Source organism: Calonectris borealis, chromosome 4 (genome assembly GCF_964195595.1).
Source record: "Calonectris borealis chromosome 4, bCalBor7.hap1.2, whole genome shotgun sequence".
In the NCBI taxonomy this organism is placed as follows: Eukaryota; Metazoa; Chordata; class Aves; order Procellariiformes; family Procellariidae; genus Calonectris; species Calonectris borealis.
In genome coordinates, this window is record NC_134315.1 from 14,965,074 (window position 1) to 14,988,365 (window position 23,292).

Here is a 23,292-nt window from a genome sequence, read left to right on the forward strand (position 1 = left end):
TTGGTGTCTTCATTGACTCAGTAACCAGAAAATATTTTATGCACCAGCAGAAAGAGTTACTAATCCCAAAAACGATCAGCTCTGGTTCCTCATGCTTTGCCAGCAAAATAGGATCATAGAAATGATAGGCTGGAAGGAGCATGGCTGACACATTCAAAAAGAGAATGACTAAGTCATTGTACCACCGTGTTTAGCTTGCTTTTAAATATTTCTTTCAGTGGAGATTCCATATCCTGCCTCTGCTTCTTCCTGTTTCCTTATCTATGCTACTAGAATTTTATCTTTTTTTACAATAACTTATTTTGGTTTCTCCTCAGTCTCTTCTAGTGTCCTGTTTTCAGCTGGGATAGAGTTAAATTTCTTCCCAGTGCTGTGGTTTGGATTTAATATGAGAAGAATGTTGATAACACACTGATGTTTTTAGTTGTTGCTAAGTCTACTAGTCAAGGACATCCAGCTTCCATGCTCTGGAAGAAGCTGTGAGGGAGCACAGCCAGGACAGCTAGCCCAGCTGGCCAACGGGGTATTCCATACCATACGATGTCATGCTCGGTATATGAACGGGAGGTGTGTTCCAGGAAGTACCGATCGCTACTTGGTTATCGGTCAGCACAGGTGGTGAGCAATTGCATTCTGCATCACTCATTTTGTATATTCTATCATTATCATTATTATTTTCCCTTTTCTGTTCTATTAAACTGTCTTTATCTAAACCCATGAGTTTTCTCACTGTTATCTTTCCGATTCTCTCCCCGTCCCACGAGGGGAGGGGGGAGTGAGTGAGCAGCTGCGTGGTATTTGGCTTCCTGCCAGGTTAAACCACCACATCTAGAATCAACAATTACAGTATATCTGGTTTTTCATATGTGTTTGCTTCAACATTTGATAGTACTTTTTCCTCTCCTTTGGACACTGTCACAGCTGGTGTTGCAGTGAGGTGCTGAAATGAAACAAAACTCCAGCTGAGGCCTTGTCCAAAGCTAAGGATAGCAGAAAGATTATCTTTCATTCATAATGGATTACACTGCATTTATGCATCCCACTGTAATGATGACTTTTTATGCAATAACATGTTGTTGTTACGTTCGGTTTATGATCCAATGTGATCCCAGATGACTTTCTGAAAAACTGTTCCCTAGTCAGTTGTTTCCCCTTCTCTGTGGGTTCAGATAATTGTTCCTGCTGCAACAAAGAGCCTCTGACCGTTCCTTATTCAAATTCTTCATGTTATTTCTCCAAGTTGGCAGTATTGTTTTGAATTGAAGTCTTGTTCTCTTGATACAGTTTTAATTCACTTAGTGTTATGCCTTTGCAAATTTAGTAAGTGTATACTCCATTCTGCTGTCTGAGTTGTTAATAAAAGTATTAAATAGCATCAAATTTAGGACAAACGTCTGTGGAACACAACTCAGTGTGTCCTTCTGTTTTTGTGTATAACTACTCCAAGTTCAGCTTTTCAAAGAGTTTCACATCCATATGGTGCTTGTTTCTTCTAACTCATTTATTCACTGGTAGCTTGAGAATGTCATGTGAGGTGGTAACAAAAGCCACACTAAAGAGAAGATATATAGCAATGATTGCTTTTCATCCATCAGTAAGACCTGTTACTGCATCCCAGAAGTAAATTACACTGCATATGACTTATTCTTAATACATCTTGGCTACTGGTTATCTTTTTGTTCTTTCCTAAGCGCTTAAAAATTGTTTAATTATTTGTTCCTGTATTTTCCTAGGATGAGTGGTCTATAAGTCCTCTGCTTTTTTTTTTTCTTTAACCCTATTTTTTAAAGATAGTTGCTACACTTCATCTTTTCATCGACCTAGCACTCACTTATTCTCCCCTAGTTCTTAGCAGTGAGGATACATCCTTTCATTTGATGCATTTCCTATTTTAGGTGTTTCTCTTAATAATATTTGCAGAGTAATCTCTTGTTATCATTGGTATCCCTTGCCAGTTGTGTCTCGTCCTGCACTTGACCCTTTTCTGATTGTCTCCCTACATGCTGTGTTCCTTTAGACTTGTCAGTAGCAATCAGACCTAATTTGCATTTTCTGTATTCTGCTTTTTTGTGTTAGAGCTCAATGAAGAGCTCATGAAGTAGCTAAGCTGATCTCTTACTGCATTACCTATTCTTCCCTTTCATCAAGGGCAGAGTTGCAGATTATAACGTCATTTTTATACAAAAACTATTAGTTCACCTGAATTCTTTTCTGTTCCTTTTTAGGTTCCCTTTTTCTATGCAATTTAACCTACTAATTTTTCTAGACTATTGAAGTCTGCCTTCTTGATGGCCACTGTCTTTATCTTACTCTTCACCCACCTTAAAAATCACAAATAACCCAAGTTGCCTTCCAGCCCAAGTTTCTCATGAAGCTTTCTCCTGTTGATTAGGATAAAAATCTAGAAGAATTTCTTTTCCCCCTTTCTCCCTTCTTTATCTGCATGCATTAGCTAGTGTGTGTCTTGGCTAATTCTTCTGATTGCTTCTGAAAAACCTGGTTTGTTTGACCTTTCTTGATTTAGTGATGTATCAGCCCATTGCTATGATACTGCCACTGCACTTCTGAGCAAGTATTTGTGTCTCTGACATACAGGACACAGCTGGATTTTTTTTGTTTGGTTGGTTGGGGTATTTTTGTGTGTTTTTGTTTTTCCTTGGCCTGTTCTTTTTAAATGAGTGGTTCTTTTCACAGTAAGGCTAGAGGATGGTGATTAGATGGATTTGCAGTATAATCTCCATGTTCAGTTTTACTGGGGAGTGCAATGCGGACTTCAGTACCCTGTTAATATAGTGGATGCCATATGTGTTTTGACATAATGGGATGTGATTGTATGACTCTGTTCTTGCCTTCCCAAGGAGGCTGGGTTTCAGGTATCCTTGCCTCCGAGTGCCTTGACCAGCTCTTGTTCAAAAGTGCTGGTACTAGACACTATGTAAGTTGTAAGCAGTTATAAAAGGAAAAGTATTCAATTTCTTTTTTACTGGATTAAGCTGCATTTTGCTACCTTTGGAGCTGTGAAACTCCTATTCAGGAATTTAATCTACCATATTTTTGTATCAGCAACTATGAAAAGTAACTGAACAACTTGTTTCCCAATGTTAGAGCTGTTACAATTTTCCTCAGCATATCACTATATTACTAGTAGTTACACTGTGAGTAAAAAATAAAGCATGCCTGTGGCAGGTTTTTTATATGTATTTCTAGGTCTGATTTAAAAGAAAATTCTGGTTTGCATTTTGTCATCTTTATTTTACCCTGTAATGTTAAAAAGTGCGTTGAAAGCATAGAACTGTGCGAATACCAGAAAGCTGGGCAGGTGTTATGGCTTAACATGGGAGGCAGCCAAACACCACACAGCCGCTCGCTCGCTGCCCGCCCCGCCTCAGTGGGATGGGGAAGAGAATCGAAAAAAACCCAGTAAAATTCATGGATTGAGATAAAGACAGCTTAATAGAACAGAAAAAGAAGGGATGATAATAATAATAATAATGATGATAGAATATACAAAATGAGTGATGCAAAATGCAATTGCTCACCACCTGCACTGACTGATAATCAAGTAGCGATCGCTACTTCCTGGACCATGCCTCCCATTCATATACTGATCATGATGTCACATGGTATGGAATACCCCGTTGGCCAGCTGGACCAGCTGTCCCGGCTGTGTTCCCTCCCAGCCTCTTCTGCACTTGGCAGAGCATGGGAAGCTGAAAAGTCCTTGACTAGGAGGGTACTTAGCAACAACTGAAAACATCGGTGTGTTATCAACATTCTTCTCATACTAAATCCAAACCACAGCACTAGGAAGAAATTTAACTCTATCCCAGCCAAAACCAGGACAGCAGGGTACAAGAACCTAGACATATAAAGACAAGAACTTTATACTCTGTTCAGTAGCAGACCAGCCAGAACTTATTATTGTAATTTGAAATAGAAAAGTGGAGATTTTTTTGCTTCATCAAGGGGCCATCATGAAGCTGTTACTCCATCCTTATTTTCCATCTGAATCTGTGTGCCCTAACATGCTCAAGTAACTCTCTAGGTGTGGATTGCTAAGCAATGTTATGCATTATCCCATACCAGATGATCTTAATGGTCCCCTTCTGTCTGGGCCTGTGTGGAGATGGATGTCAGAATGGATTTTCTGGCTTTACACGTGCTGAGAACTTGCTTATGCCATAGATTAGTAATAAAAAGCCCCTATATAAGCTGTGCAAAGGGAGTGGGGGAGAGATCTGTCCTAAATATATTTAACAATATGAGTTATCTTATATTGCATATGTAGCTATCAGTATGTCATCTTAACCAGGCTGTGGAAAGCCTTTCCATCAGATATCTCTAAAATCAGACTATTTTAAATCTTTCGTCATTCAAAAGCTGCTTTCTCAGTGCAAATTAGTCTTACAGCTTAGAAGACCACTGATTACAGTTGCGATAGGGATTTTGCCACAAATCTATTAAACCCATCTGTCCTGACCAAAGGAGAGCAATTCATCTAGTGAAATATAAATGGAAACACTATATATGGCTGCTTTTCTGTAAGTTTTCTGTAAGTTATAAAAAATAATTTTATAACACTTAAAATAGTTTTAACGAGAGGGGAAAAAAATCCTGGTGTTTAGATGTCAAATACATGACAGTGTTGGAAACAAACAAGTAAAATACAGAATATTACTTCTAATTAGTTTGCCTTACTGTTTGCTGGCTGATCTGTGCTTGTGCACTAGCTGGCCAGTAAGCAGAAACTAATTTTCAAGCCAGATGAACCACAGATGCTGCTTTTTTCATGTGCAATCAGTCACATGGGATGGGAATGAAGACATTTTGGTGTAATAGTCAGGGACATTAGAGTAAGCTTAAAACTTTGTGGGGGAGATCTGGAAGATCCATGCTGACAGTACATTGAAGATGCAGGAAGGAGCTGGTGGTTTTGTATGTGATGAGAGATGATGAGATGGGTGATGTGAATTGGTTGTAGGCATTCCCGTGGCAGGGATTGCAGCAAGACACAGGGAAGACTTGGCGTTTATTGCAGTGATGTATGTAAGAGATCTCTAAGGGTATCAGGCTGGCTTTGCAAACTGAAGATCCCTTCTTTTTACTTGTATTACTGCATTAATATAGTTGCTTTATACATACCTTGAAGAAGTGGGGAAATTTTCACATGTAAATAAAAATCTAAATTAAAATGAGTGTATGAGTTAAGGTTTTCTTTCCTGTTTTTAAAGGTAAATATAATAGGCTGTGATGATTGTGTCATCAGGAAACCCAAGATGATAAGATGCTGTAGCAAAGTTTTATCATCCTGGCATCTATGGCTGTGGAAACACTGTGAAATACCTTTATACAATATGCTTTTCTGGTGGTTATCTACAATGTATTAATATTTTACTGACAGGCCTCCATTTTTATTAATTTAGTAACAAAAAGATATATTAATCCTATTAGAAAATATTAAATATGTAATATATTATGTAAAATAGAAATAAACAATGGGAGCAGGGTTTAATAAGTCTTGTAATCTCTTGATATTAAAAATGTGCGTTATTTTCCAATATTCTTCTCTACTATGGTTTGAATTCACAAATTTCATAGTACAGCTACTTTAGAAATGAAGCTCAGTATTTAGGATAATGAAAACATACATTTAAGTAAAATAAGTTCCAATTTTTTTCACTTCTTCCAACATTTGAGCTATTCCTTTATCCTAATTGTTTTTGTGTTTTTAGACTTAAAATATGCCTCATTGGAATAAGTACTGAGGGTAATGATATATTTTCTAGTTGTATTTTCTCCTTATCTGCTCAGTATTTGATTATGTACGAGATGATAGCATACATTGCTTTTTCTACATCTTTTCCTAGTCAAAAATGTTTTAAAAAAAACCTCTCAGCTTTATAGAAGTGGCGTTTTTATCCGTGATGGTTATTGTACTTTTTACTTCTTCCGTGAAAGTCAGAAAAATCAGTTGCAGAAAAGCTTCTGTGAGATGATGAGTGGGAAGAAGGTCTAAAATGTGTACTTGTAGATTTTATGTTGGGAATTTCTTAAGTGACAGTTTGTCTTGTTTCTCAGCCATATTATGTCTGAGTATGTGAGGATGACAGATACAGAGCGTGATCAGATAGATCAAGATGCTCAGATATTTATGAGGACATGTGCCGATGCCATTCATCAGCTGAGAACAGAAGGTAAACTGAACAACTCTTAAATGTTTTTTCTCAGTTATTGATAAAGGCTAATATAATGCTGAATATTGGATAGTGAAATGCTTTTGGAAAGAGATTGGTGAAGTCTTATTGCCTTTTTGTTGCATCTGTGTAATACCATTGGCTGATTAGTACTGTACTTAATTTTCTTTAATGTTAGTGGAAGGAGAAGCCAGAGGATAGAATTTATTTATTTGTTCAAGTGTAAAAAAGATAGTCTTAAATATTTCCTACTTGAATAGTAATTTAGCATAGTGGCACAGGGGCTCACTAAATTCAGTGATTGTCTCTTTCTAGCTTGTCCACCAGTAAGGTATTACAAGTATAATCTTTCCAACTTTGAGATAATTAAATAACTTTAACAGAGTCCTGGTAAAGTAACAGCGTTTTTGACAACTTGAGTATGGGATCATACCTTTACAACACTGTCTTATGAAAATTGTAGAGAGAACTTCTGTTTTGCCATTTTCAAGTTGACTTGCTGTATGTGTACTTTATCAGTATACCAAAGATTTTCATCAGCTTTGAAATGCCATCTAAACATAGTTGTAGCATTATTCAGAATCATTGAAAGTCAGTCATGCGTGGGAACTACGTAGTATCAAAATAAGAAATATTAATATATGTGAATTACAAAGATGCATGACACAATAAATCACAAAGTATTCCACATAGTTTATACACTGGAGAATTTAAAATTTTAGAAGTTCAATATTTTAAGTAAGTTAAATCTCTAGATCTGTTTTGCTGTGCTTAGCTTGGTGACATCTATTCTTGTTTAGAAATTTAATTGACATAATATGACTCAGTGGCATATATAATAAATCAGTAACATAATATTGTAAAAACTAGTTGTTTTCAGCTTTTGGTTTGTTGTAAAGATCTGCTGTTTTACAGAACCTATATTTAAACATAGCTATATATAATATTTATATAACATATATAAAATGTTAATAGGCTCTTGAATATAACTTGCATACCAACTAAAAACGCAAACTTTTGTGCAATTCAGTAAAGAGTTAAAAGATTGTGTTATATCTTTTGTATTTCAGCACACAAGGGTGTCCAGTCTGCTCAGGTAAAGGAGCACAGAACAGCTGTCTTGGACTTCATTGAAGATTATTTAAAAAGTACTTAGTATTTATTGAACAGTTAAGTTAATGATTGTATTTTCCAAGAAAGAAATCATGCTCTTCTAACCTGAAGTTTTCATTACTGCTGTCTTAAACAGGAGTGTGTAAGCTGTATTCTGAACAAAGAGCCATCCGGGTTAAGCGAGTAATAGATAAGAAGAGACTGTGAGTAGTGTCAAAAGATAGTTTAACTGTACCTTTCGTTTGTAGGACATTCAGCAAAACTATTATTCATGTTTAGATTCTAAGGAGATTGTTTTAATGGAAATCTGTAGTTGGATGAGCAACTTCTGCTGTCAGCAGGTGCATTCCAGGGCTCTTTTAAACTTCTGGCATGTGAAGTTGGCTGTAAATGGCAGCGTGCCAATATAGTGTTGTACTTCTCATTTATGTAAATGATTAAAGCACCAAATCAGTAAAATGTGGGTTAATAAACCTGTTGGACTTCTACAAATGCCACAAAATATTTTTGTGTGTCCCATTAAATAATATTCTGCATAAACTAATTTAGAATGAAATCCTGCACATTGGTAACATGTCTCAAAAATGCTATTTAGAATACTGTCTGTTTAGGTACAAGAGGTGTTCACTTCTCTCTCCCGTTCTCTTTCTTTTTTGTCTCTTTTTTTTTTCTTCTTTTTTTTAAGCCACTATCTTTCTGCTAAAGCAAATTATTATGTTGTGAATAAATGCTACTTGAGATGGTGAGTCTTCATGGCAAGTAGAGACATGATTAAAATAAAAACCTTGAATGTAACTTCTTAACTGAAACAAAAGAGTTTCTGCTTCCTATCATGGCATATGTTCAGGCTGCTGACGTGGAGGTGAAAATGTCTAGGAGAAGTTAAAGATGATGTGCTGGCTGGCTTTTTGGTCTGGTGGTTTTTTGTTTGTTTGTTTGTTTGTTTTCTTCAATCAAGTATCAAAAAACATACTTTTTCAGTTTTTTTTTCTGCACACTCCCAGGCGTAAGAATGACAAGGAGAATGAATAGATTTGCAATTTATTTAATACCTGAAAGGCTTTCCATGTCTGCATTATTTGAATTCTAACCTTAAGTTCCGTTATGTACATTTTAATTTAAAAATAACAAATTCTAGAACATATATATCAATAAATAAAATCTTGAGTGTTTTTCCAAGACTTAATACTGCTTTATCAGTTTAGTGTTTGGCTCAATCAGCTATTTACATTGAAACTAGAGAGATGTTTTCAAAAGTGTGTAAGTATCTTTTATTCAGAGTGATTCAGCATTATTAAGCACAATTAGATTCACTCAAATATATCCTCCTGAGACATAAATAGTAGTACGAGCCAAAACCAAGTAAACAAAATACCCCAAACCAGTTCTGAAATTTGATAAGAAGTAATGAGAGAAAAGTAAGGCATTGGTATTTTTGTAACTCCCATAACTTTTCAGAAAAAACATACAGAAACAAACTGTGTAATATTTTTGTGTGTAAAAATACATAACCTTATCAGTATTCTTCACACTGAAGAACTTCAAAGAAAGATAGCATGGCTCCTGCAGTTATAGAATTGGTTAACAAATACCAGCTCTTCTGTTTGATGTACTCTTATATTATTGTTTCCATGTGAAATCCCAGATACGAGAAATTCAAGATTTTTTATATGATTAAACAGAGAAAACCACTCAATTTGATGTACTCTAAACATGGAGCAATGAAAGAGCTATTTCAGAAGTTAGAATACCACTTAAATAAAGAGCAATAAGGCATTACAAAATAACCCAGAAGATGCAGTCCTTTTATGTAATACTGGAGGGTACCTCTTTGCCTCTTTTTACGGATGTAAGAACTAGAAAACAGATGTTGACCAGGTGGAGTCTGTATGCATTGCAGATGTGATGTAATGGCTAAATTGTCATTTAAATTAAAATTCAATTTAAATAAATCACAGGGCATAAACCAATCTTTATGATGACTTGAAGAAAAATTGTCTTTTTTCATATGCCTTCAACTAGTTGATTTGTAATTTCCCCAAGGATTTCAGCAGATGCTTTACGTGATAATAAGAACATGTTCCATCACTTAAAAGAAGTAGGCATTCTTTAAATATGTGCATCCCAGGCATTTTCTTCGTTTTTAATTGAAAGCTTCGTACATTAGCACATATGAAGCATGCACATAACTGTGCGAAGTAAGGACAACAAACAATAAAGGAATACATTTCTTTAAAAGTAAATTAATTTTAGTGCAGATCTTTCGGGCAATTTAGTCAACTTAAAAAATGCGTGTATCAGACAATACTGAAAGGTTTGCAGTAGAAATATATTTCATCATGTTTCCTTTTATATTAATAAACATCCTAGGGTCTTCAACAAATTGCCTGAGTGTTATAATTTTCTTACATAATTTGCCTTTATGTGTTAACTCATATCTTTGATTAAAAAGTTCTGCCAATTACATAGGACTAGTTGCTCAGAATGAAAAGTCGAAAAATAGAAACACAAGCAGCTTTTTCTGTAAAGGTACTTGGTTGTGGTTTTCAGTTTTTATATTTATTGGTATTCAAAATTATATTTCATTTCAATTTTAAACTTCTTTTTCCATTAGAATATCTTGTGAATTTTGTATGCAATTATTCAAATCAAGCTGATAATTTTTATTTTCTGGGGAATTGGTGTTTTATTATTATTATCAGAACTATTATTTGAACTGCATGGACATCCGGATAAGTCTTTTTTCCTCATTATTAGGCAAATTTGGGAGTTGAGAAGGAGGAGATGAGAGAAGAGGAGTTCTTTTTGGTAAAATTACCAAAAGCCCAGTACTTGCAGAGTTTTTAGAACTAAGAAAGGTTCCCTGTTACTGTTTGGGTTTTTTTCTTTAAATAATATAGTCATTCAGTGATGACTAATGCATTATATTCTGTTTTTCTCAGAATTTTCTAATTATGGGTTAGAATTTAGACACAATACAAAGAAGGAAAGGAACACAAAATGCAACATCTTTTGTTAAGCAGCAGGGCAAGATTGCAGATCATAATGAGATTAACTGTTGATTATATTTGAGAGGGGAGGAAGTGATGAAGGTGGCACAGCAGGTGATTCAGCCCATTGCTTTTTGGTTTTTTGTTCTTTAGCTTCTCTAACAGCGTAATTGCTAAGCATTTAATTGTCTACTACATAGCAGTTACAGAAGTCATTGTAGACAACAATAAACCACAGAAGTTTACTGGAAAAAATATGTTGCCACTAATTTTAAATTTTTTTTGGTGCCACAGTGAAATGTACTTGACAAGTACTTAATATATAATCACTGAATATGCTTCTCATTTTTTGCATTGCCTTTGTATTAAAATTACATAGCAGGGACTTCGATGTAGTATATATCTGTCCACTGCATACGTTTTTTTCTTTTCCTTGCTTCTAAATGGTCTATTGTGTCTTTTGGCAGACAAGATAAGGATCACTTTCATCCTGGTTAAACTATTCTTTAAAGATAGTTAGATAAAAATACTTGTTTCAGGAAAAAGCTAATTCTGTTGTATTTTCTTACTTTTCCGTTATGATAATTGACAATATAAAGTAAAATGGTGATTATTACTTGGAAAAAAAAATAAAGTAGTGGTGTTGGCTGTTGCTACTAAAAAGAATTTTCAGTATGACCAAAATGTTGTTTGTTTGTTTTTTTAAAAATATATGTATTTTAATACACTGGATTTTTGAAAGGAACGTTCATAAAATGTCTGTGTGTTTATGCTATAGCCTTCAAAATTCCCCTCAACTCTGAACATGTAATGTGTTTTGTTCAGGAATACTATTTGTGCTTTCTTTGCTTTTGTAATAATGTTTCAGTGAAAGTTGCTAAGTACATTTTGTATCTTGACTGGGAAATCTTTAACGTGAAATTTGCAAGAGTTAGTGTTGAACTTAATAATCTGTGGTTGTTCTCATTTTAGAAAAATTCAACTGTGTAATGACAGTTATATTATAGGCTCTTGTGCTTCTAGGTCCCGACTTGAACCTGAGCAGAGCAATGTCTCCAAATCGCCTCTTTCCCCTGAAAAATCTTCACAGAATCCTTTAGATGATTCTGAAGAAAAACTTTCTGCTGAGGAAAGCAAAGGTAAGAAGAAAATGTAGTTATATTTTACTTTTTGTGGCAAGACCTGTCTGGTCAATAGTACTTCCTTCACATTACAAGGGCCTGTTCCTGTGACTTGCACCTTTTCTATTTTCATCTTCCCTGACTTGATCAGGCTTTTGTGAAGCACATTGTGAGACTGAGGAAGGAAAATCTTAAACTTTTTGACATGCTTTTTCCAACCAGCTAAAAAAGTCTTATGCCTTGCTGGATTCCTCATCCTCTCAATAAACTCTGTGAGAACTCTTTCCTTTTTATTTATTTTTATCAATATGCATCTACTTACATATCTTCTGAGATCTGTCTGATTTTTCCACATTCCTTTCACTGATGGCAAGCAATTGGAAAGTAGCTCAGTGACTTTCTGGGAACATTTTCTAGTTTTTAAGCACAGAGACCTTGAGTTGGACACCTCAATAGTAGGAACTCAAAGGTGGAATATGCTCGTAGAGGGGAGGTTACTGGCTGGCCAGATCCAGTAGTTCTGGGGATGTTCTTCTTCACAGCATTGAGTTTCCCTGCTGGCAGGATTGCATCTAATTTCAGGTTGCACACCTAAATAGAAATCTTGTTCCTGTGATTCTGGAGTTGCTTTGCCTGGCTTGAGTTCTCCTGCTTGTACTGTGTAGAGGAGTCCAAGGCATCCTGTGATTTACAGCATGAAAATTATTTTTGGAGAGAAACAGATACGGTATGAAATGTGAGATTACATTAGGATAATGCTTCATCAAGGTAGAAGAAATGCATTGGATGGCAATATTATTCTGATAATCAGTTATTGTTTGTTTGGTGATTTTTATTAAGAGTACAGTTCCTCTGGTCGGTGACTTTAGGCCATACAAAGTGTGGATTCATGTGAAGTGGGTACTCCATTTCTGGATGAAGACTCTAATACTGAATTAACTCACAGTGTGCGAATGGTTTCATTTTCTGATACAGCATTGCTTATCTTCCTAACCAGTTTGTACTTCTGCAGCCCTATCAGTATGGTTTGGGGTTTTTTTTTTCTCCCTGATACTGAATTTATTGTAAGAAGTAAAGATTTTGATTATGTGTCATTTCCAGTGCTTACTACGTTTTTGTAGTATCTCTTAAGGGATGCAGCACACAGGCACATAGATGAGTTTCACCTTAACACGTTATCTGTGTTTCGCAGCTGTGAGCTAGTGCAGCAGAGAAGCAGCAGCATAGTAGCATCTTTGTTGCCCTGTGCTCTTTCCTTGTTACTGAATGTCTCCGCAATCTCTGAAAGTGTGCACTCCCACCGCATAGTGTCATTACAATTTTTAGCTCCAAAAATCTGTGCCACACCGTGGAAAACGCTGTTCTTTGGTTGTCTTGGACACAGCAAATCACTGCAATAAACAAAGTGAAGCTTTGTTTCTTGCACGTTAATTTTGATTACTCCAGTTTTCACTTTTATTAGGTTATGCTTTAATTTTTTATAAGACGGTGGGGGTCCCATCACATAAGTGATGCTGATGCAGTACTTATGAGGGATGCTGACTAGTCTTTGAGAAAACTATGAAATTTGTATATCAAAATAAATCAGTCTGAAACAGTTTGTAAATGCACGCAGCCTGTGATTCCTCACGTAAGTGTAAGTGTTGGTTGCTGCTTCTTATAGAAATGAGCCTTGTGACTTTGCTGGTAGGTGGTTGTCGAAGCATGGGAATAGCATGAATGAGATGACTAGGAAACAAGAAGCTCAGTTTAAATCTTGTAGCCTTTGATAATTTTTTTTTTTTACAAGTAACTTTTCAAATTTTTAAGAAATTGGAGAAATTATTGTGTTTAAAATAAACCATTTCATTCTCAGGATGTTGGTGGTTTAGAGAATGGTGATCATTTGTGTTTATGAATTAGCCATCATCAGCGTGCCTGGGTCCTTTGCGTAAATATCTCAGCTGTAGAGATAGTTCTTCTGAGAGCAGCTTGTGGTCTTCTCCTTAAATTGAGTGTTATGATGAACAGCTGAATGTTCTACCTGGCGTGCTGAAGCACAACTTGGGTTTTGTCTGGGTTTTTGGCAGAAACCAAAGCAAAATGTGATTACTTTTGTTTTGAGGCAAAGCACCTGTTTATGTTAGAATTATACTGGACATGCCTCATGGTAGGAAAATAGTCTCTCTGGAGATTGCTTTTATATGCTGACAGTATTTATTTGCATATTACAAATTTGACATTTAGTTTGTGGAAATGAATGTAAATAATGAGTAGCTTTTGAACTGGTCCACAAGCTTAGCAGCTGTCTCCTTTCAGCACAGAAAAGGGTTCAGAGGATTTGATCATTACTTTGTGTCTCCATCGTACATTACCTACTTCTCTTTCTGCAAAAGAAATGTAGTTTGGCTTTTGCTGGATGAATTGTAGAAAAGCATTAATGTCAGCTCCATGAAAGCTGCAGAACAACTTTCCCAGTAGCCAGAAATGTACCGCAGTGACTGGAGGAACCCTGGGGAGATACGTGTTTCTCGCTTACCTCTTACGATAAGTATATTTGCTTATTAGCAATCACATTGGATACGGGTGCTGTTTTTTTAACAGTGCTGACAGTGCCTGAAAGTAATTGGTTCCTCTGGGATAAAATAGGAATATATCTTGCTTTTTGGCTCCATAAACTAATTATCTTCTTTTCTTTTAATCCAGTAAATAATTCATTATAATTTTGATATAATGTAAATGCATTGATTACCTAAACAAATAAGTTTTGTGTTTCTGTGAAATAGACTTGAAATACTGATGATATCCCATGGAAAACAGAGTTGAATCCTTTCTAAACAATCTTTAATGATATTCTTGGTTTTATTTCTTATTTCTTGTAAGAAAGAACAGATCTGTTCTTGGTTTTGTTTTGTTTTGTGTTTTTTTTTAAATTTACTATATTCCTTATCCACATCCCTCATTTGTAACATTGTCATTGTTTGTACATCCTGGTTTGGTTGTTGGGAAGCAAAATATACATTTATAAAGGAGACATACACAAAAATACTCTTATATTTATTTTTCAAGAGTTTTCACAAATATTATAATGAAGGATAAAGGGGAAAATTTCTGCTTATAATCCTTTTCATATATTTGTTTATAAAAAGGACTATTCCTTTCAGAGGCTTCCCAGGAGAAGTCAGTATCTGAATGATAATGCATCACTGCTGCCTATGCAGTTAAAAAAAATCAGGTTTAGAAGGTTATAACAAAACAAATGAAAATACTTACAAATACCTGAAAAAATTGACTGGGATAAATAGGAAGTCTGAAATCTATGAAAAAGTAAAAATTAAATCTTTCTGTATTTTAATTTGCAACCTGCATCTAAGTCAAAGCTTTGATCCATTGTGGGGTGGTGCAAATCTCTCTTTCGGGTTTTGTAAAAATGTCACAGCCAGTGGGGAGAAGAGAGGCCTTCTCAAGAGTGCAGTCTTATCGTCAGGATTTTAAACACTGGTGCTGGGACAGCTTCAGAAACAGTAGGTTCCAGTAGCATAGTTTCTTTTCTTTCCCATTCTAGTTTCTTCGTCTATAATCAGGAGTATATAATTAAGCCTAAAAATAAATCTTCCAGAAGGGAATGTCCCAGAAGTAGCTGTTCAAGATCTCTTATGCAGATGATTAGCTTTAATCAAAGGGGAAGTACTATTGAAATCAATGAAGCGGCTATGATGTGTAAGGGTTAGTTGTGGGATAGGATCTGATTCCTGTTATACACAGGAAGACCTCTTGCACAGTGTGCTGTAGGATTTGTACTGTAATACGCAGATTGAACAGCATGAAGAAATCGAGTTTGTCCTGTGAACTTTACTCAAAACGTCTTTGAGATTCTGTTTTTACTTTTTGGAATGAGGAGCTGGTGGTTCTGTCAAGTCTCATTGGAAGATAACAGTTTGCATATAGACTGTCATTTTGAAAATTGTGTTTTCTTCTGTTAAAAGACAAATGCTACAGTATTTTGTGCCCTAACAAGTCTTAGTGCATTGTGAGTTGTTTTACATCCTTCACTGTCGATATATTAGTGCAACTTCTCATAGTTCACAAAATTAAACATATGCGTAGACATTTGTCCCAGTTTAGAAGTTAAATGTTATTGGTGCAATTTTGTGCTGTAAATATGGGTGAATCTCAGTTAATGACACGTAAAACAACTTCATCAAGGTTCTGAAATAGATGAAAAATTATTTTTCACTTCACTATTCAGTGTCCTGCATTGTCTCAAGTGTTTGGTGGTTCTTTTACAGACAGGAATCTGCCTGATGCCCAAAGTAATCTTGGATTATGGGGGGACAGCAAAGGTGAAGATGAGCTGTCACCTGAAGAAATACAAATGGTAAGTATATCTTGTGTCTTATTGTCCATTTTATTGTATTTTCTGCTGTATTCATATGTGTTAAGAAAGTAGAGATTCACCCAAATTCATTGTCAACTTTCATTTTATGCAGAATAATGCCATAACAAGATATACCTTTTGCACATGACTTCCTGGTTCTTCTGGTAGCAGCTAATATTTAAAGTTGCTACAAAATACTTACATGGAGCCATGAAATTAGTAACAACTATTTTTCAACAATTGAAATTAAAATTGTTTTTAAAATTACAATTATTAATTGCTTTTTTAGTCAGGAAACAATAGAAGTCAAGGCAACATCAGAAAAAGCATTATGAAACTTCTGAAAGAATAAAGTATCGGCCGCTTTTTACTTGGACTATTTCTAGAACACACCTTAAATAGTTACATTAGTTAAGTATAACTATGAAGTTATACTTCATTTTATTCCTTTTTATTTTTTTGGATTATCAAAATCAGATTGGTTTACTAGAAGGAATAGCTACAAGCTTTCTGTCACAATATAATCTCAGGAATTTTATCTTTTCTGCATTTCCCCGTTATCAGCACGTTTATGTATTGTTTGATCCAATTCTGCTTACAGTTGAACTGATATACCACAAAATTTCGGACATGATTGCTGACAACCTATCTGTTAGACTTTGCAATATTCCTTATCATTTTGAACATGACTCAAAATTCTTAGAAAACTTGTCTACATTAGCACACGTTGCCTTGTTTTATATAAAGAAAGAAAAACTGTTTTGTAAGTAGCCAGTAGATGTGCAGTTTTTATAATGGTGAGCTTTACTAAGGCAAAGGGCTGCTGCAGTATGAATATGTGAAGCTTCTTTGGCAGTGATTAGAGATGTTCCCGAACACAATATGCATCACTCTTCCCATCAGAGATGAGTAAGTTGCACATAATTATGGTATGGTTTGTCAGAGAAAAAAGGTTCTTGAGAGGCTGCTCTTGATGCTCTCATATTGTTCTCGAGTGCCAGTCTGAAATCTAAAGGCTTACTCCTGCTTTCCGTTTTCTTTTTAAAGAGAATTCTTTACGTATTTTCATTCTTCTGTGTTTAGGCACAATCTTATTAGCCCCCTTGCTGTAAGCTTCCAGAGGATCAGGAGGAAACAAGCATCAGAGGTGATGGCTCTGACAGGGCTTACTAATAACTGATTACTAAACGTTGGATTGCTCTTTGTAGGCCTCACACTGTAATTAAGTTTTAAACATGTTACATCCGTTGCCATGGTACTTTGGGAATAAATACATTTCTTTTTCATTAAATCCTTTTATACTTCTTAGAGTAAGGCCCCAGATACCTCATGACGTAAATGAGTTGCCGAAGTCTGTGAGTTTTGTTCTGTTTCTGTTATCAAGACTGAAGAAAGATAAACATCTTAAAATGCTGATTTTTGCCTACCGATGATTTGAATTTTTCCCTGGAATAAGTTCTCTTTATTGACTTGTGAAGGGGAGTGATTCCAGGTCTAAGTAAGAGAAAAATCTATGTTCATAGTTTAATGCTTTGAAGGATTTCTAGACTCCTAAATGTCCAATTCTAAACTGCTTCTTATTAGGCATTTGGAGAGCTCTTCTTAGGGGAGAACCAACAGACATTTTTTAAAAATCCATTATTATTCTTTACCCATTCAGAGCTCTCCTGTGCTATGCTTTTTTTCATTATATATTTTTTTAAACTTTTACTGGTTGTTTTACAGTGACTTACTTCTGTTGTGCTTTCAGGACTTGCACTTCCTGTGAAAAGGGGTATAAAAATAACATTGACGCTCCAAATTAAATAAACTTTTAGCTCAGACAGACTATAATGTGTCCTTTTTCTTAGAATATGTCCTTTTTCTTAGCTTACACAGTTCTGCCTATAGTTTGCAAGAAAATTTATAGAATATAACAGTGCCTTGATGTCAGTACCTTGATGAAGCCGAGAAAAATTACTTGTGCTGGAAACTTTAGCTGTCAGCTTTATCAGTCTGCTCTGTAGGACAAGAGAGACAAATTTACTAGTCTGTTTAGAGAAGCAGAAGATCAAAATGTTACCAAAATAAAAATAACATACTTTGAAGTCCTATATATATTAATACAGTGAAATATTATTACTGCTCGTGTGCCATAGTTTATTCATAATTTTCCATGTATGAACTTACATATAAAATTTATTTTTGTTATGTACTCTCAGTACTTGTGTTTTAGTACTGATACTAGAAACGAGAATTGAAAAAAACACACAAAGGGAAGTTACCACTAGAACAGCCTCCTCTCAGCTTATAATTTATTCTGAGTTTTGCAGAAAGCCGCTTCTCAGCTGGATGTCTGAATCTCCTGTTGAATCTTGCTGTGGTTTTGATCTCACCCAGAGCTGTTCTCTCCTGTTGTACCTCACTGCAGGCTGACAATATGACCACCAGTAGTCAGGGCTGTCTGTATCTCAGCTTCTTCTCACACTGAGTCTATGCTGCTGGCACTGTTGAGAAGAAATACAGGCTTGCTTTCTACCTCTCCTAAGAATTAACAAGCATCAGTTACTTCCACATTATGCGTTGGAAGGAGTCTACATTTATTATGATTTAAAAGAAAAGTGGGTCAGCGTTCATGGCAGTGTTAATACAGACATTTTTTTCTTTCTCCACCTGTTGTCAAGTAGAAAGGGAGCTGATTGTTTCTAGTTACAGTTAATGCCCCACAATGAGGGTCGTTTCTTGCCAGGTAATTTTTTTACAGTTGGAGTGCGTATTATTGGAGTTGTCAAACTGTAAACAGAGAGTTGTGTATTTGTGTAATACGTATATGTGCACAACAGGGTTTTGAATGTAAACGTTGCCACTAATATGCTGATGCTCAGAGCTGAGCAAGCCATCACTCTGTTCTGTGGACCTAACGTTTTTTTTTTTCATTTCATGAACACTATAATTAGCTAATTTACAAAGGCGAGGGATGTATGTGGTGACTATTCCACAGCGAAACTGCTCTTTCCGTGCATTTTTGAGGAAACTTAGAGCTAAGAGTTAGCCTTTTATTTAGTAAAAGTTGGATACTGTATAATTTCACTCCTAACAGACTTTAAAGTCACTGGAGCCATTATTCTAATTTTCAGGTAAATTTGGGTCCAAGGTGTAAATACAGGTGTAATTAGGAAATAATTTGAGTATTTGAATGTGCATTGCTTTTTTCATTGCTCACATAAATCCTTCATATTAACTTGGCAATACTTCACGAATAATGACTTCATTGTGCTTTTGATGCAGGAATCAAAGAGTCTTTACAAACACATAACAAACCCTCACAGCTTTAGTTAATTTCTTCACTGAAAGGACAGTTAATTATTTCTCCTCTGCATTATGTTTGCTGTTACAGAGACATTAATTCCTACTTTTTGAACGTTTGATTTGTGAAGCATGGACCAACTGCATTTAAGTTACTCAGAAAATCCAGCAGCACTCAGAAGAGGGTAGGTCGCAGTGTAGAAACTGCTGAGTTGGTTTTAAACTGGAATGTGTTGTCAAATCATACTTAACAATTCTCAGTCATGGTCCCGTGATCCTTCCTGTGGGTAAAATAATGACTTAAAGCCCTACCATATTGCTACAGCAGCAATTTCTATCAGTATTTTACCCGCAGGAGAGAGCTTTACATTGTTCAAAATGGTTGCAGGCTATTGTATGATTTGCACAATAAATTTCAGTTTATAACCCTGAGTACAGGTATATTAATGGTTTTTATAGTTATTGTGAGCAGATGTCTTGTGGCTACACTGAGTGGGGGAAAAAAAATCTGGCTCTGCTGTTTGAGTTTTGAAAATACCTAATTTTCCCTGCCTTTATCTTTTTTTGTTTGTTTGTTTTTGTCTTAAATTCAGGTACAGTGCATATAATGACTTACCTCATGGGATAACAAAAAAGAACCGTGATTATTTCTTCTATGCATTAGATTTTTAGACATATCTTAAGCAGTGTGTCACTTTATGCCATACTTTGGTAACAGAATATTTCACTGTCATGAAAGAGGCTACTTTAATAAGCCATAAATCTATACATAAAGCTATACTGATGGCTGGAGTTTGGTTTGTGTTCCCATCAAGTAAATCCCTTTGTAACACACTGGTATATGATGTGTTATGTGCTCTAACCTTTTGTTCAACTGACTGTTTTAGCATATCTTACCGCTGTCTGCACCAAGCGGTCCATCAGCCATGATTTCAAATTGCAAAGATCATTTAGCAGTTTAAAAGGCAATCCGTGCCAGTGGAGGGTTTTAAATATCAAAGGGATTTTTTAAAGATTACTTTCTCAAGTGGATTTGTGGTATTTGTAAGGGATTAAAATCATTCACTGTTTCTTTATTGAAAATTTGCCTCCTAAATTAGTTATCATCTCAGTTTGTAAGGCAGCAAAATCGGGAATTTTTTATATTGAATATTTGTGCAGAAAGACTTATCCTTACAGAAGTCAGAAAAACAATTACAGCTTGCTGGCCCCATTTAGTCACTTAAGGACCAACCACTCGACTCGGTGCTAAATCTCGTGGCTCTATTTCATTGCTCTGTTCCTTGGCTTTGTTCTGAGGTGACTCCACTAAAACCAGAGACATACAGTGGTGTGAACATAAGGACTGCAGTGATGAGACACCTTTAACCATCTACCACTGAGAAGTAAACATCACTGTATTAGTCAATTATATTTTAACAAACGCTGTGCTCTGTAGAAGGAGACACTACAGACAGCAGTGACAATGACATTTGAATGTATTGCAACACTGATACTTTTTTATTTAACAAAACCGTTGGATCCTTAGGGTGGAAATCAGTGGGACTTGAGGGAGCTGTGCAGTATGTTTCTCTCTGTTGGTTGACCATGGGGCTGGGCTCCTTCCCCGAGGCCTCTACCCCACAGTGAAGGTGACAGTGCCTGACAGCCCTCCTCCTCATCTGTGATCTTGGACTCTCTGGAGTCCTTTAACCAAGGAGAGAGAGCTGTTCTCGCCAATCAGCTAGATAGTGAACCTCTAGTACAAAAACAAATTTGTATTTTAAAAGAAATAGAAATCATAGAATAGTCTGGATTGGAAGGGACCTTTGAAGGTCTGTGGCAGGGACATCTTCAACTCGATCAGGTTGCTCAGAGCCCCGTCCAACGTGACCTTGAATGTTCCCAGGGATGGGGCGTCCACCACCTCTCTGGGCAACCACCCTCACTGTAAAAAATTTCTTCCTTATATCTAGTCTAAATCTACCCTCTTTTAGTTTAAAACCATTCCCCCTTGTCCTGTCACAACAGGCCCTGCTAAAAAGTTTGCCGCCATCTTTCGTATAAGCCCCTTTTAAGTACTAAAAGGCTGCAATAAGGTCTCCCTGAAGCCTTCTCTTCTCCCGGCTGAACAACCCCAGAAAATCATTTTTCATTATTCTTCATGACATAAATTGCCTATATCAGAAGACTAAACCTTTTTCTATGAGAGTCACTGTTACCTTTCTTTAAACATACCTGTCATTTCACACTCACTTCTGTCAAATTAAACCTACAAATTTCCAATTTTTAACACAGTAACCATTTCCCTCTAAGTCATGCAGATTGACATTTAATTTGGTGTTGGCAGAGTGTCAGGTATTGTTTCTCTGAGGTCCTGATGGGCCTGAAGCAAGATGAAAAATGTTACAGTACAAAGTGTGGGGGACAGTGGTTATGGTGTAGGGTGAATGAAGGTGAAGGGTATGCAAGGTGGCTTGCCTTTTGTTTTCTTGCTTTTCTGTGTTGCTCTGTGCAGTGCGGAAGTCTTGCTCAGCTCCTGCTATCCACTTTCCCTTAAGCCAGTTCTATCATCTGGTCCTGTGGTGGGATTCAGTTTACTAATCTACTAGAAAACTCAGGAGGAAAAAGTGGTTAGTGAGCTAAAATGTCATACCATGAAATCAGACGAGCACCAGCGCTTGCTTAGGACTGTATATGTGGGGAGAGAGGGAGCAGGACAAATTCCTCAGTGGCTGCACTAGATCTCTCTCACTTCACCCTGAGTAGTATACACACTTTATTTCTTCTCTGTGTTAGTATTATGAAAGTACTTGATATGGCAGAAGTTTCAAGTGGAATACTCTGGATCATTTCAAGGGATGCGTACATCAGCATCTGAAGCAATGTGCACGAGGAGTTGCACAAGCTGTATAAGGAAGATCTTAAAAGACCTAGGACAGAGACGCCGGTGGCATGACTAGGGCAGGGTGGGGGTCACAGTGGCGCGCCAAAGATCGTCACCACACGTAGCAGTATAATAATGTTAAATTTACGTACTTCTGCAGACTGGCTCTGTGAAAGAAGCTGTGGGTCAGATGAACTGTGTGTCATGTTACAGCCACTAATTTTCACATTGCATCTTAATGACAAACTGCATTGTTGTTTAAACTACCTTGAAATACTGAGCGCTTCATTTTCAGCTATTTCATTAGCACTGCTCTAAAAGCAAAACGTCCATTTGCCTTTCACTGATGTAACATGTCCCTCGCTGTTATCATAATTCTCTGTGATTCAGACTTTATCCCCTCCTTCCTTCTTTTGCTTTTTGCACAAGATGATAGTTGTTTTCAAATGCTTACTATCTTCTCTGGGCAACACCTCCTTTTCTTGCAAGCTTAAGCGTTGGGCATATGCTCAGATAGCGAGCAATTCCTGTTGCACCGACTGAAAACCAAGTCTGACCTGTAAGCAACGCTGCTCTGTTGGCATTTTCATCTTTGACTACACACTGCTCTGTCTTAAAAAGGATGACGAGACCTTGCAAGGTGGCTGACGGGACTGCTGAGCTTTTATTGCTAATGAAATTGTAACGTGATTGAATTATGCCAAAATCCCAGTGTATTATGTAGGCTAGTTCAAAATAAGATTAACTGAACTAGAACAGGCCGTGCTGCCTTGCTCAGCTCCTGTGTCAAATTCTTTGCATTCTGAATCCTGTTTTCTGGTATTCGCGCTGCTGCATGTATCGCTCAGGTTTGTCAGAGGTGCATAGTAGGTAATGTTTTCAGTAGGAATGTATATCCTGTGTGCTATTTCTGTGTAACTGCATAGACCAGGTCTTTCCCAGTTTTGTGAGAAAAGTGCAAAGATCTAGTCAGTTGTGTCCATACTGCAAAGGTCCAGCTGTTACCGAGCCTTTGGCCGTGTAGAATTAATTGGCAGAATACGTTGAATATGCTTCCCCTCCTTCCCCCAAAACGGGACTCGTGACCCTTGCGATACGAGGTGCTGCGCTGACCCTGATGGCAGGAGCCTTTCGGCTGGGGCAGGCCACAGCGCTGCCGGGGAGCGCGCTGCCCGGGTCCAAGGGCCGCGGGGCAGGGAGCAGCACGCTACAGGCCCCCCTCGGGCTTTTAACCAGCTGTAGCTGGCTGCCAGACTGAAGGACTGAACTCATTCAGGCCCCTTGAAAATCCCAGCTCAGTATGTTCTAACGGGTTCTTACTAAAACACAGTCCTCAGCACGCGGTTTCCAACCAACTCCACTACGA

At 36.7% G+C, this 23,292-nt stretch overlaps 1 protein-coding gene across 8 annotated transcripts in view; it reads left to right on the forward strand.

The window, feature by feature from the left end:
- The window catches only part of STX18 (syntaxin 18), a 70,607-nt gene that overhangs the window by 40,743 nt on the left and 6,572 nt on the right, over nucleotides 1-23,292 (forward strand). For 7 of the 8 annotated variants that reach the window (XM_075148749.1, XM_075148751.1, XM_075148753.1 and 4 more), the window contains 5 exons: nucleotides 6,079-6,194; nucleotides 7,265-7,342; nucleotides 7,444-7,510; nucleotides 11,321-11,436; nucleotides 15,687-15,775. In XM_075148749.1, the coding sequence (XP_075004850.1) occupies nucleotides 6,079-6,194; nucleotides 7,265-7,342; nucleotides 7,444-7,510; nucleotides 11,321-11,436; nucleotides 15,687-15,775 (466 nt within the window). The remainder of the gene's footprint in view (nucleotides 1-6,078; nucleotides 6,195-7,264; nucleotides 7,343-7,443; nucleotides 7,511-11,320; nucleotides 11,437-15,686; nucleotides 15,776-23,292) is intronic. The other variant, XM_075148750.1, reaches the window with a different exon arrangement.